Below are 14,574 nucleotides of genomic sequence, written 5' to 3'. Positions count from 1 at the left end.
GACATACACATTTACAAATCCTAACACGTGACAACAGTATATGTAGCAAAATTCACAAATATTCCTTCATTGAGAAGATTCTGACAGGAGAAGTATTATTTATTTCGGATATTTTCATATCCAATAAAATATATAATAAATAGCAATTTTATATTCATTTCATGTTATTTTAGGGAAGAAATACTGAATATATATCGTTATCAGGACATAATTCTACCTATATTTTGATATTAAATTTTCTCCATATCTCACATCACTAGTCAGACATTAAAAAAACTGACGCTGCGACACAAGCAAACACAATGCTGTTGTTTAGACAGAGCTGGTGCTCTCCAGTATCTATTGTGGTACTTTAAATGCAGCACACTGAACTTATCCGGTTGTGTAAGCAATGAACAGAGAGCCACTATTTAATCCGGTCACAGCTCGCAGACATTACCTCCACTCGTCCAGCACTCCATTACATCTCTCATTACCCATTGAGGTCAACTCACAGTCACTCTTCCTAGACCTTTCCCTCCAGTCACTGTAGCAACCCTCCTAACCCATAATTGGTTGAAAACTTTGCTAATTGATCACTTGTTTCTTACAGATTTGGAGGTCAAAGTTGATTGAAAGTGCAGTGCCATAACATTTATTCTAATTACATGGTATGTACTTCATTCCATTGAGTAGAAAACCTTCTGATCCTCACTGTGAAATGCTGATGTTTCATTTAACAGTTTTTACCATACAGAAGCCATGAGAATCAATTCTTCATTTGTTATCATTTTGACCTCCAGCTCTATTTCTTGCTCTTAATACCGTTAACTCTTCTTTGACTGTCGGATGACTCACCGCTTTGAACTCCATCAGTTCCATCTGGAGCCTAGCGATCTCTGCACGCAGGGCGCTGATCTGCTGGCTGGTTTTGTCTTGGTTCACCACAACCTTGTTCTTGATGTTTCGGGCCCGGTTTGCATACTTCAACGTGTTTAGCGTCTCCATGAAGTCCCTGTCTGACGGGCTGATGCAGGCGATCATGACTGTGTGACTGCAATGGAAGGAAAGATTGAGTTTTGACAGTAATGAACAACAAGTTCAGTGAGTGGGAGGTTGTCAGCTAAAGGTAGAATAAAAAACAAATTGACTTGTTTGTGGATTTTTGCAATTATCAAATGAAACAAAGCACTTTAATCATCAATAAACTAATACTTTTTTTAACATAAAAACCACAAAATTAAATGACATACAGACATAATGACATGAATAAGAGTGTCATCTTTTAAATAAATAGAATAAAAGAAAAAAACTCATTAACACAACTTGGAGACTGAGATGCCTTCAATCACAACATATTTTAAAGCTTTGACAAATCACTTTGTGCATTGTGTTTGCATTTTAGTTTATTACCTCTTCCAAGGAGGTAATATTTTCTCCAATGTTTGTTTGTTTGTCTGTTATAAAGTCTAGTGCAGGCCTCTGTGTCTGAATTAAAGAAAACCTTAACATTTTATTTAAAAAAAAAAAAAAGACAAAATTAATTTGCTGGAATTAATAAAAATTCTTTCTGAAATTTGACTTATGTCAGGTTGGTTCCTCAATTACTCCACCAAGTTTCATCTGGATTATACATTTTATAGTGATTTTTTTTTAAAAATGGGGGTGCCCATACATTTGGACAAACCATATTAAAGGGGATAGAAATTACTTCCAAGCGTTTAAAATATGAATGATCACAGTATGATGAGGATCAATCATACAGATAACTGCCAATATCTGGCAAAGAGGAGATTTGGTGCTTGTCAGATGTTGGCGCTCTCTGAATGCTCTACTCATGATTCATTATAATTTATAATCATTGATTGGTAATACCTGTTGCCCCCCAGCGAGTCTTGTAGCAGCCGGGTGAGTTTGGAGTCCCTGTATGGGACGTGTCCTCCTTTCTTTGCCTGATCCCCCAAAGCGCTGATCACATTTCCCAGAGCCAGCTACAATGACAGAAAAGAAAAATACCAACTTTGGTTAAATACATCCCACCATAGAACAGGTTCCACAAAACATCTGCTCTATCTACAGTAAGGGAAGGTTGCTGATGTTTGTTTATACTGGTTGTTTTGTCCCACTCACCAGTCCACAGTTAATGGAGATCCCCTCCCGGGCTCTCTCTCCTGTGGCTCCAGTGCGTTTGAGCCTCTCAGAGCCAGCCAGGTCCACAAAGTGAAACTTCGCCATCAGCGTCTCATACCCTGGCTGAGTAATGGAGCTGGAGTTCACACCGTTTAGTTCCCCATTCTCGCCTCCTCCCCCATTCTGCCATGACAAGGACAGAAAACACCAAAAAGGTAATAAAAACATCAATGTGTTGCTGTTTTAATTTTCTATTCAATTATTCTTATCTAGCATACAAATGTTTGATGATGATGAAACTGTAATATCACCCACTTCCCTCCGGATGTCCCTCTAATGCTTTTTTTATGACTCGTTTTTAAAGCACTCCACTCATTTGCTTTAAGCCCTGACTCACCATTTGTGACTCTGGGCAGACTCTCATCTGACAGAGGTGGATGGTGAAGATGGCATGTGAGCGGGAGCTTTGGGCGTTCATCTGTGTGCTGGCCGTGGTTCTAGACAAGGCGCCGAGCTTCAGACACTGCAGCAACTTTAGGAATTTAAAGAAACATAAACATAAACACATGCACATTTGTTATTTAGTTTCCGCTACCCCAAATTTACTTCTTACTTGATTGACTTACATTTTCCTTTTTTCTATGTATTTACCTTCTTATAGATTCTCCTGTCTTTTATCCAAACCCTGCCTCCTCCTACCCTCCATCCATCTCCAATGACTCACTGTTGTGTTGTGACCTCCTTTCTTAATCCATTTGTCAGCTCTGTTTTGCGAAATTGAGTAATACACCCTCAACGTTTCATCATTTCAGTCTGCTTTGTGTGGCCCAAAACATCCGCACAACTTTTCAAAAAGCAAACTTTATAGACACTGTCTTGGTTTTTCGCCTCCACTGGTATTTACATCTAATTTTCAGGCTCTCCGACAGCTTTCTCCAACTCTTTAAAGATGTTTCCCGTTTCCTCCTTCCTCCACACTGTCACTGTTGATTTGTTCCTCTTCATGTAAAACTCTTACTCATCTCCAGTTTGAGAAAACTTGACACATTTGAAAAAAAAAAAAAAAGAGGAACCTTCCAGTTTTCTTCTGCATTTTTTAAATCTCTAAACATTTTGTTGGATGATGAACAACCTGAAGGAACTCAGCATCTCTCATTCAGCTAAATTAAGTTAAATATCCTCAGTCACACTTTTCCTTTTTCTACTTCTTTTTTTATGTTCACATACAGAAGTATCTAATACACTTTAAAGTTAATGCGAACCTCTTATTGTCAGGCACCCTATAATTACATAAGATTAGAAGTCATCTATGTGTCCATATTGTCTATGAACACTTATGCTCATAAAAGTTTGTTCATCAGGTTAATAATGAAACATAATTACTGTGATGGCACTCCTATAGCCAATTTAGACAATCGAGAGAACTAATCATGCTTGTTTTTCAGGTTGTGGGAAAAAAAATGTATCTACCAATGAGAAACCAAGTTAAGACAAAACCAAATAAATATAAGTCTGATGTTATTGTATTCATTTCTATTCCATTAATAAATACTGAAATCTTTATGTGTTTGACTGATATTCAAGTATACAGTGCCGTCAAAAAATATTTTCCCCCTTCCTTATTATATATATATATATATATATATATCACTTGTATGTTTCGGATTATCAAACCAATTTTCAAATCTGACAAAGACAACCCAAGTTAATATAAAATGCAATTTCTAAGTTATGATTTTATTTATTAAGGGTAGGGGGGATTCAAACCCATCTGACCTGATGTGAAAAAGTAATTGCACCCTGAACCTAATAACTGGTGGGGTCAACCTTTGCAGCAATAACTGAAATCAAGTGTTTGCAATAAGTGATGAGAAGTCTTTTGCATTGCTATGAAGGAATTGTGGTCCACTCTTATTTGCAGAATGGTTTTAACTCGGTCATATTTAAGGCTTTTTAAGCATGAACTGCCTGTTTACCTCACACTACAACATCTCTATTGGATAGAATTCCAGACCTCGACCTGGCCACTCCAAAAACTTAGTTTGGTTTTATTTGAACCATTCAGAGAAGGCTTTGCTGCTATGTTTTAGTTTATCCTGCGACCTTGAATGGATGGATGTGTTGTTCTGTTGTCCTGCTGCACAACCAAAGAGTGATTCAGCTTTAAGACACAAACTGATGGATGGACATTCACCTTCAGGATTTTCTGGTAGATGGCACAATTAATAGTTTTATCAATCACAGCAAATCATCGACGTCCTCAAGCAGTGGAGCAGCCCACGATCACCACACTGCCACCATCATGGTTGACTGTTAACATGATGTTCTTTTTCTCAAATTCTTGGCTAATATGAGACGAGCATTCCTGTTCTTTTTTGTCAGCAGTGGTTTTCACATATTTAAACAATAGGTCAGATGGGTTTGGATGTTTTTTTAACATAATAAAATCAGAATTTAGAAACATTTTATATTGACTTGGGTCAGCTTTGTGAGATATTAAAATTGATAAAACATTGATAAATATGCAAAATACTCAAGAATAAGAAAGGGGGCCAATACTTTTTCACAGCACTGCATAGGCTACATCACTTTTTGAACAAACTCAAAAACTGAAAAAAATAAAGTATAAAACAAATTGCAAACCTGTTTATGGCACTGCCTTTAAATACGGTTTGAACTTCTTTGGTGTTAACTTCAACCATCTTAAATGCATTCAAAGAAAATCTCAAACAGGTTATAGTAGGTCTGAACATGTAACCTCAAATTACAAAAGCCTCAGGCGAAACATTAATAAGCCATTGCTTGGCATGTGTCTAAAACGAAGCATTAGTCCCACCCACCTCATCCTCAGAGTGCACCAGCCTGGATGTGACTCCACTGGTGTAGATGCTGCCACTGGCGTCCTCGTGAATCTTAATGTTGGACTTCCTGCTGCGATTCTCTGGGTCTCTGGCTACATCAAACAAGTCCAGGATCTCTTCGTTGTACAACTACAACAGATTAAATGACACATTCAGTATAAGCCAACACACTCGCACACACCTAATCTAATGACAGAGGATTTACCCTAAGGAAACTAGGGGTGTACAGATACAACCTTTTCACTTCCAATACAATACCGATAAGTTATCAGCACAAATCATAGCTAGTTTTAGTATTTATTTTTTAGTGTGGAATGTTAGAAAAGGCTTGATCAAGTGATATTAGTCAAACAGAGAATAATAGTCAGCAACATTAGGTAGGGGAAAAACTGACCCATTTACCATTAGCCAATGGATTACATACATTTTAACCTTAAACACAAAAATAATTCATTCAACAATTGAATAAAATAAATTAGAGGACCTTAAAACCCTGGAAACTATTAGAGTACATAACCCATCAGATTTGGATGCAGTGTTGCATGGATTTTCCTTTTATAGATCTTACATTTGCAGTTTTTTGTGTTATCCACAACACTGTAGCCCCCCAGCGGGCAGATAAATGACCACTTAGACCAGTCAGCCAATGGGTCACAGAGGTTAGTTGGTGAGGATGTTGTCAATCATTGACACACAGGCACACCAACAAAGAAAACCTTTTGACCTAAAAAATCTAAATGGAAACAAATGCACTAAAGAAGCCATTGTAGGGAAAATAAAACAAAGAAAGATTTTTTTTAAAAAGAAAAGGGAATTGATTTTCAACTTTTTGTTCTGCTGTCATTATTAAAGTAATAAAATCCACCACAACACATAAAACACTAACATTAGCCTGACACAAACCCCTGGTGAAAAAAAGATTAGCCCCACATACACACACGCACGCACACGCCAGAGTTTATGGCCAACATTAATCTAACACAACAAAGCCCACACAGCCATTCCTGCCAATCTATCTTCTAGGTGTCACCTCCTGTTTGTGATAGTGGGAGCTGATCCTGTCCTATCTCTATTTTGCTCCATCTGGTTAGAAATAATGGGAATCAGCATCAATCACACACATGCATGCACAAGTCAGACGCAGGTCTAGGAAATCTTGGTTAGGGGGGCACTGCAGGGACACAGACTCGGATTATGGTGGCACACTAAATTTCAATTAATAAAACAACCACGTAAAATTGCAGTTAATACTGTTTACCCTAAATGATATAATTATTTGCAATATGGGAATTTCCCTTATATATTGAAGCAACAAAACACGTTAAACATCTAAAGAAAAAAAATGCATGTGATATGTAGCTAATGCAATAAAATATTTAATCATATCTATGTGTGGATCAAATGCCGGCTCCAAATGTTCCTACCCAATATAAAGGTTTAAATCTCCATGCAATTAGAATGATGAATATGACTATTTATTTTGAAAGCTTACAAATTGTTTATCTTGACTATATAATTATCACTGATCCCAAAAAAAAAAAACTTTTTAAATCACGAGCTACAATTTCATTTGTCTTTAGTAAATCTGGATAGGGTGGCCAATCAGATTTTAGCCCAATGCCACCCTGGGCCACCCCTTTGGCCCCGCCCATGGCACACACTGGGAAAGACAAACCTCACATTGTTTAATTGTTCTAATATTTTAAATAACATTAAGAATATATCGCCTACCTCCAAAAACTGGGCGCTGACTTTAAAGTCAGGGGCCTGGGTGCCGATCTCCTGGGCTTGGACTCTTCTGCTCTGGATGCCTTCAAACAGCTGGTGGACAGCCCGGGGTATGATGCCTTGCTCCGGCTGACTCAGGCTGACATCAAACCCTGTGCCCATGGTGTACGTCTTCCCAGAACCCGTCTGAAAAATGTTATCAACTGTGATAACCATTTATTGTCACAGCATCACACTGCAGAAATGTATTGGTTTAGGGTAGAGGCAGTTAATTAAAGTGTGTCAGTGTTTTTGTATGGACTTTGGAGCTTGATTTCATTTCTGATATTCAGATCTTTATGATATAGTAGAATGACATAACATACATTTAGTAAAATATCCCAAGTGATTGGACATGGGTCCGTGTTGAATATAATGAATTCGTACTAGTAGGGTGAACATGAGTACTGAGGTTGTCATCCTAACAATAGGGTTGATAGTTTGATTTCTTGATATGCCTGCTCATTAGAGAGGTCATTGCCATTAATGTGACGATACCATTCACGGTTTGCATGTCACAAAGCAATATATCCCGATACGAAACAATACAATATATACCGCGATATAACGCAAAATCAGTAATTACAGATTTCACCTTTACAAGTACAAAATTGTATGAAATACAATTTATTTTTAAACTTGCAAGAACAAGTAAAAGGAAACTGCCTGTAATTCAAGCACCAACATCAAAAACAAGTAGTGCGTTTCTTAACCTGTCAAATTACATTTTTCAAAAAAGTTAAAACTTTTAGCTCTACAACAGATTCTGATTCTGTAAAGTTCTTAAATTCATAAAACATTTTTTAAAAAAGTACCACATCACTAAAAGTGCCCAGTATGTAAACAACTCCCAAGCTAAAATGCATTGAGTGAGGTAGTTTAACAAGGTCTGACCGGGAATTACGTGCATTGCATATTGTTATGGCAATTTTTATATTCATCATCATATCGTCAAATGTATGTTCATGTGTACAATTTGTCATGTTTTAATACATGATGACTCCATTACTCTTTGCACTTTTGAACAGCTGAATCATGTTAGATTAAACAGTACAGATCGTATTGTACTCAGTGCAACACAGAAACTCACATGCAGATATACACAAACGCACACACTATCAAGGATAGATAAGAGTGGCGCCCAATCTTCCTCATAATATACACATCTTCATCATCCTCCAACATTTCCACTGTTGGGAGCATCTGACTCCCTCCTTTTCTTTCTTTCAGGGTTGGGACCTTTTCTCATATCTGTATAAAAGCTTAAGCTGTGAAACTGTTAGGGGGAGCGGGTCTCTGTCATCGGATCGCCTGGCCGGGCGGTCACCAATTTTTGTTCCACTTTGTACTCTTTTTACTTAGTTTTATAATAAACCTTTTTTATAAAATCATCAATGCCTCGCCTGGACTCCATCACTCAACCAGAGCAATAAATCATGTCTCCAAATGAGGTCAACCGCAAATTTGCCGTGACACATATGTTAACGCAATTCAACGTTTTTTCCGATAAAAAACCACATGATTAAAAAAATTTAGTTGAACATCGTTTGGATTGAGATGATAATCGCACAGTGAAATATTGATATATCGCCCTTACACCCTTACTGCTCATCATTAATAGAATTGCCATCATTCCACTATTTTAAGATTTTATTGTAAAGGGAGACACTTTTTACATTTCACTGTGGATAAAAACATTTTTCTAGAAAATCAACCTTTACTGTACCTGACCATAAGCAAAAACAGTGGCATTGTAACCCTCGAAGCAGCCTTCAATGAGCTTGTACACACAAGCCTGGTAGATGTTCTGCTGCTCAGAATCGATGTCAAACACAAAGTCGTAGGTGAAGGCTTTGTCCTTTCCCAGGAGGACTTGCGGTTCCCCAGGTGTGACCAGCGTGCACACATGACAGCCCTCAATCTTCTCCTTGGCCATTTGAGGACGAATCCTGAAAAACAAAGACAAAGTAAATAAGTGATGGACCAAAGCTATTTCATAATGGCAAAATAAGATGTTTCTAAACAAAACTACACACACAACTTGTTGCATGATGGTCATCCATTTGGATCCAATTATGACATCAGCTCTGTGGCAAAAACATTTCTGATCTGCATGAAACTTCTTTGTCGTGGAGATCAAATGGGTTTTTTCAAGTTTCATCTTATTGAACTGAACTAAATGGCAGCAAAGGGTTTAAAGAAGCACAGGGCAGGATTGGTGAAAAAATATACTTTAATTTTAGATCTTTTAATGCTAATGGTTGATGAAGCACTTAAACCAAAGAGAATGAGCTCTCGCACATTTCTTCTTATTTCCTTGAACAGATTGTGTGATAGTGCCGTGAAGTCAAATGACGCTGATGGTGACATCAAATGACATTGGTGCACGTTCTCGATGGCTTGGAGAGGCGGATCGGGCCGCATTTTCTCGTCCGAGTTCGACCCAACAGTGAAAACCTCATTTTTTCCCTTAAAGAAATTACACATTTACATTTGTTTTAGTGGTAAGCACCGATTTTATTAACAAAATTGTTAATGTCAACATTAGATCAGCGCATGGGTAACAAGCGAAAGTGAAACACAAACGGGCGCAGTGCACGCAAGAGACCCATCGGATTACATAATCCATGTATCAAAGATAATAATTTATGTTATTGTGCAGATCCTTCCGGATCCTGCTCTCGCTGTTACAATTAAAGCTGCATTCTTCAGGGTTACAGCAACTGCAGCAGGAAAGGTAGAACACTGCACGTAAATGACACTATGTGACCGAACCCGACAACCAGTTCTAAAAATCTGTCCAAACCCGACCCGTCCGGTGCTGTCGGGTCCCGTCGGGCTTTGGTCAGGTATCCATCCTCTCGTCACAGTCCAATCAGCTACGCTCCAGTGCTAAACAGTTTATGCGCGCCCCCGGGAGTTTTTTTTTTTTCCCGTTTTTTCAAAACAATGCAATTTAACTAAAAATAAACCCTGAATTAAATAAATAAAAGAATAATACAAATGAAGAAGAAGCCTATTCATTTAAATTCTGGCTCGACAGTAAACAATGCAAAACTGCATAATAGTTCCTTTTCTTTTTAAAAGTGCAACTGAAAACGTATTTCATGCCTTAACAGTTGGACTTCAAAACAAATCCCATAAGAAACAAATAATTTAACTGAACAAACTATGGCTTTGTTTTTTTTAATGTTTTTTTAACACGGGGAGGTGACTGGAGCTTCTCACTGTGTGTCGGGTTAAATGCTGCATCATGTTGGTTGTGCTATTTCTGTAGTTCCCCGTCTTCCTGCAATATTTGCACACAGTTTTTGTCTTGTCCGTTATTATCTCGCCTCTTTCCTTTTCAGAATTTTTTTATTAATCCCAGGGGGAAATTGCTTGAATTTTTTTTTTTGGGATTTCACCTTGGATGTTGAAGGACCTCAGTCGTCTCAGAAAATAGAGGCAGTTTTGGCCATTCCTGTAGAGGGGGTCAGTGTTCTTTCCCCAGTCCAGTTTATTGTCAATCACCACTCCCAGGTATTTGTACTCCTCCATAATGTCCACACTGACCCCCTGGATTGAGACAGGGCTGACTGGCCTCTTTAGTCTTTGTCACATTGAGCTGTAGATGGTTCCGCTCACTCCATGTGACAAAGCTGTCCACAGCAGCCCTGTACTCCACCTCGTCCCCCTCCCTGATACATCCAACCACTGCAGAGTCGTCCGAAAACTTCTGGAGATGACAGCTTTCAGCCAATCAGGTTCTTCTTACTTGAGAAACCATGACAAAAGAAGAGTTCCACCCTGTGACATTAGATAAAAGCGATCCACCAATGTCTGCCCAGGAATCTCTCTCTACTCCTGAACTCCTGATCAGCTGTTGCTCACGATTCCTTTTGCCCGCACAGAGCTGGGGAAAAAAGCCTTTGTACATGCAGCTCCTTGTGCTTGGAACATGCTGCAAAGAGACTGGAAGCTGACGGAGTTGTTATCCTTGAATGCCTTTAAAACGAAACTGAGAGAATTTGAGACTGCCTCAGTTGTCTGTAATTGTTTTATTTGATTCTTATGTTATCCTGTCATTTTAATGTAATGTAAATGTATTTCTGTTCAGTGTGTTGTAATTTTGCTGCCTCTTGGCCAGGACTCCCTTGAAAATCGCAATGGGATTTTTTTTTCCCTGGTTAAATAAAGGTTAAGAATTCCAGAGAGGCAAAATGACCAACTTCAAGCAGCACCTCCAACAATCAAAACAAGATTTAAAGCAAGGTGAATTAAAACAAAGATTTGGTGAGAAGGGATCATATATCCTCCTCCATCATTAAACAACAGAAGGAGGAATTCTCTCAACTAAGATGCGGTCTACAAAAGATCTACAAGAACAAAACATTAACCGGGAAGAAGAGCGAAAAAGGATGAAGGATCAGTTAGGGGAAACTGATTAGATTCTCCAGAGCCAGAAAGATGAAATCGCCTACCTGCGACTTTCACAACACACAGAGCTGCTCACGACCTGGCTGCAGAACCAACAAATATGAATTCTCCGCAAAAAGGGCTAGATTTCAGAACGACATCCTCATCAGAGATGAAGAGTTGGAAAGGAGGGCGTGCATTGTGGCTCAGTGCAATGAGACCATTACCTTCTTGGAGACCCTTCTCAATACGGGTCAGAAGAGCCAACAAGAAAAGACAGCAATACTGGAAAGCAGAATGGTCCAGCACGAACATATTATCTCTATCCTGAGGAACACAGTAGGGACACACAAAAAGAGACCTTGAAGTTCAAAAAGCCCAAGCTGCAGAAGAGCATAAGAATTTTCAGGCTCAGATAAGACAACTGGTGGCGAAAAAGGAAAAACTTTTGTTCGTTCCCACGACAAGAACCAGACTGAAGAAGAAAGAACTCAGCCACAGACCTCAATCCTGATGGCCGCCGCCCATCAAACCCAGGAGGCCCTGGAGAACATGCTGGACAATGGAGGAACAAAGACAACCCAGGAGCAGGACAGCAAGCAAAAGGAAAAGCTGAAAGCTCAGAGAATGATAACACTTTGGGAAAGATTTAAGCAGTGATTTTGTTTTGTTTGCGAAGCCATGTTGGCAGGGTACAGTGAGCGGCAAGAAAAGGAGAATGGACAGCCATCCCACTACTGACCCCAAGTGAGCAATCTCTGCTCTAAAACAGCCTGTCTCAGTGTTGGGCAAAAGACAGATAAACAGTAAAACCAGTAGTCCTGTCTCTTGTAAGGGAGCATTCAGAATCATATGTGCCCAAAACAGTAAGCTTGGATCTGCCAGATCTCCTCAAAAGCCTTTATGAGAAAGAAATGAGTTGTGAGTAGATATGAGCTGCTTGAAAGAGTGGAGGCTTAGTTTGAGCAGTTGTCGGTGAGTAAAGAGCAGGTGAGGTAGTATTTGTTATCTGTATTTACATAGTGACAGTCATGTGTTATGATTTATTTAATGATTATTTTTGTATTTTCAGAGTGATACTGTTGGGAAGGAGACAAGGTCAGTCAGTCAAAAATATGTAGGGCCCTATAAAATCCGCATTAACAGAATCACGGACGGAATCGACCAATGAAAACGGTTAAAGCGGAAATGGACAGAATCAACAGGAAACGTGAGGTAAGGAACGTTTTTTTATGGGGAAATGTTTCGGGGAGCACTCATTAGGTGCACCGCTCTCCACCTTCCTGTCCTGATTGCATTAAGCACTGCCTAAAACACAAACATTGTCTACAATTGCCAAAAAAACATGCAAATCATCACTGACTCCTAAATACAGAGCCACCAGTGCCCGTTTAACTTTGATGTGCCTGTTTCTCATGCAGCAGCGCTCCGTGAAAACATCATCAGCTTTAATCAGTTTCACCTGCTCAGAGAGTTTGAACAACATTTAATCTGTGCTACAAAAGATTGTGGAGTTTAATGACAACCTCTGATACTGTAAAACATTCTGGCCCTTAATGGTGAAACAACTGATGTATCCTTGTGTCCATTTATTTTTGTGTAATCATTATGGTCTGGAATGATGTCATCGGGATAATTTGAATTAAGTTAATTAACTAATTAACTAATCCTGTTATCGATTTTTGTCGACAACGTCGACTAATCGTTGCACCCTTAGATCCAACCTCCCGTGATTCTTACAGACCTTTATTGTTGCTTAATGTAGATGTTAAGGTGTTGGCAAAAGTAACTGCATTCCGTTTAGAGAATGTGCTTCCTCACATAATATCCAAGGAGCAGAATGGTTTTATTAAGTGACGTCAGTTGACACTTTGTCTGAACTTACTGAATTTGTGATCCCGTTGGATGCTGAAAAAGCATTTGATGCGGTTGAGTGGGAGTACTTGTTTGCAGTCATAGAAATTTGGATACTGTGATATATTTATTTCCTGGCTTTGTCTCCTTTATTCGTCTCCCAAAGCCTGTGTCCATACCAACAATGTTTATTCAGATTATTTTGTTATACAATGTGCATTTCTCCAAGTCTAAACTATCTGAAATGTATTGAAAAGTGGAAGACAAGTGTGATAAATGCCATGGCTCTCCCTGTCACCTGAGCCACATGTTTTTTTCTTTGTCCTGATCAAAGGGCTTTCAGGGCAGGTTATTTTTCTGTTTTATCTACTGTTCTTGGGGTAAATCTCAAACCTTGTCCACTGTAGTATTTGCTATATTTGGGATTCCTGACCCTTCACTTACACTTTATTCAATGCAAAAAAGCATAATAGCTTTACATCTTTACTAGAAAGACATTCCTTATTGTTGCACTGGAAGCCTGTTAAGTATCACTGGAAATTGCTTCTGACTGATCTCTGATTAAATTACAAATGTAAAACAGCCACCGCCCAGGAGCAGCTATAAACCCGTCGACAGAATGAGGACCAAGTCTTTCATTTTTGGATAATTGGAACAACACTGTATACTAGGGTTGCTCAATTAATCGAAATTTGGTTACGTATTTGATTATTACACTCAATGATTACAAAAATAACATAATCGAGAAAACATTTAGCAAATAAAACGTGTTTTATTTAGCAAATAAAACGTGTTTTATTTAGCAAATAAAACAAACCCACTATTTTGGACACATTTTATTAATACTAACTTTAAGCAGTTTAATCCACGCACATGCAAGCTCCTCCCCTCCGCCAAAGCCAAAGCTAGCCTGCAGGCCAACATGAGGAAAGTTGTTGCTAGTGGTCATGAAACATGGCAGGAGAAATACAGCAAAAAACACTTGGTCAACAAGCAAGGCAAGCCAAATTCTCGTATAGGGGAACACTTTGGGTTTGATGAAGAAGAACTAGAGCAAAGACATCATGTGCAAGAAGTGTTTTATTTTGTGCAAAAGTGAACATACTTGATTTTAGCGTTTGAGAGTTTATTTATGTTTAAAGAATATATTTAAGGTTTTTTTTGTACAAAAAGTAAATAACTTTTTGGTTGACAAATAGTCGTTTGAATAATCGTGCTTTCAATTATGGCTAGAATAATCGTGATTATTATTTTTTCTATAATCGAACAGCCCTACTGTGTACCATCAGAATGGCATAAAAAAAACTCTCGGGCAAACAGCTGACAAATTAAAAAAACACCCTGAACTATTAAAGCTTGACTACATGTTTTGGCTGTGGCACTGGTTGGCAATGATAAAACACAACAAAAGAGGGAAATGTGGCTCCCGGAGGGCGCAGTGTGTTAAAAGCAAAAAAATCAGTCAGACAGCATCTTTGTCTTGGGACTCCAGAGGTGTAATGTTTTCCCCAACAGGGAGGTAATCACTTTAAGTTGCAGAAAACCATGAGCCAGCAGTATTGAAACGCTGGGCCCACTGCCCCAT

The 14,574-nt window shown here is 38.7% G+C and overlaps 1 protein-coding gene across 4 annotated transcripts in view; it reads right to left on the bottom strand.

Annotated features, from left to right (window-relative positions):
• The window catches only part of kif21b (kinesin family member 21B), a 93,127-nt gene that overhangs the window by 52,588 nt on the left and 25,965 nt on the right, over window positions 1–14,574 (bottom strand). For all 4 annotated transcript variants that reach the window (XM_028446665.1, XM_028446667.1, XM_028446666.1 and 1 more), the window contains exons 2-8: window positions 8,464–8,686; window positions 6,702–6,884; window positions 4,950–5,099; window positions 2,507–2,641; window positions 2,110–2,292; window positions 1,855–1,970; window positions 838–1,033 (exon numbers count right to left, since the gene is read on the bottom strand). In XM_028446665.1, the coding sequence (XP_028302466.1) occupies window positions 838–1,033; window positions 1,855–1,970; window positions 2,110–2,292; window positions 2,507–2,641; window positions 4,950–5,099; window positions 6,702–6,884; window positions 8,464–8,686 (1,186 nt within the window). The remainder of the gene's footprint in view (window positions 1–837; window positions 1,034–1,854; window positions 1,971–2,109; window positions 2,293–2,506; window positions 2,642–4,949; window positions 5,100–6,701; window positions 6,885–8,463; window positions 8,687–14,574) is intronic.

The sequence above is a fragment of the Gouania willdenowi genome, chromosome 5 (assembly GCF_900634775.1).
Source record: "Gouania willdenowi chromosome 5, fGouWil2.1, whole genome shotgun sequence".
Lineage (NCBI taxonomy): Eukaryota > Metazoa > Chordata > Actinopteri > Blenniiformes > Gobiesocidae > Gouania > Gouania willdenowi.
The sequence above is the reverse complement of the archived record's forward strand: the minus strand, read 5'-3'. Positions and strand labels throughout refer to the sequence as shown.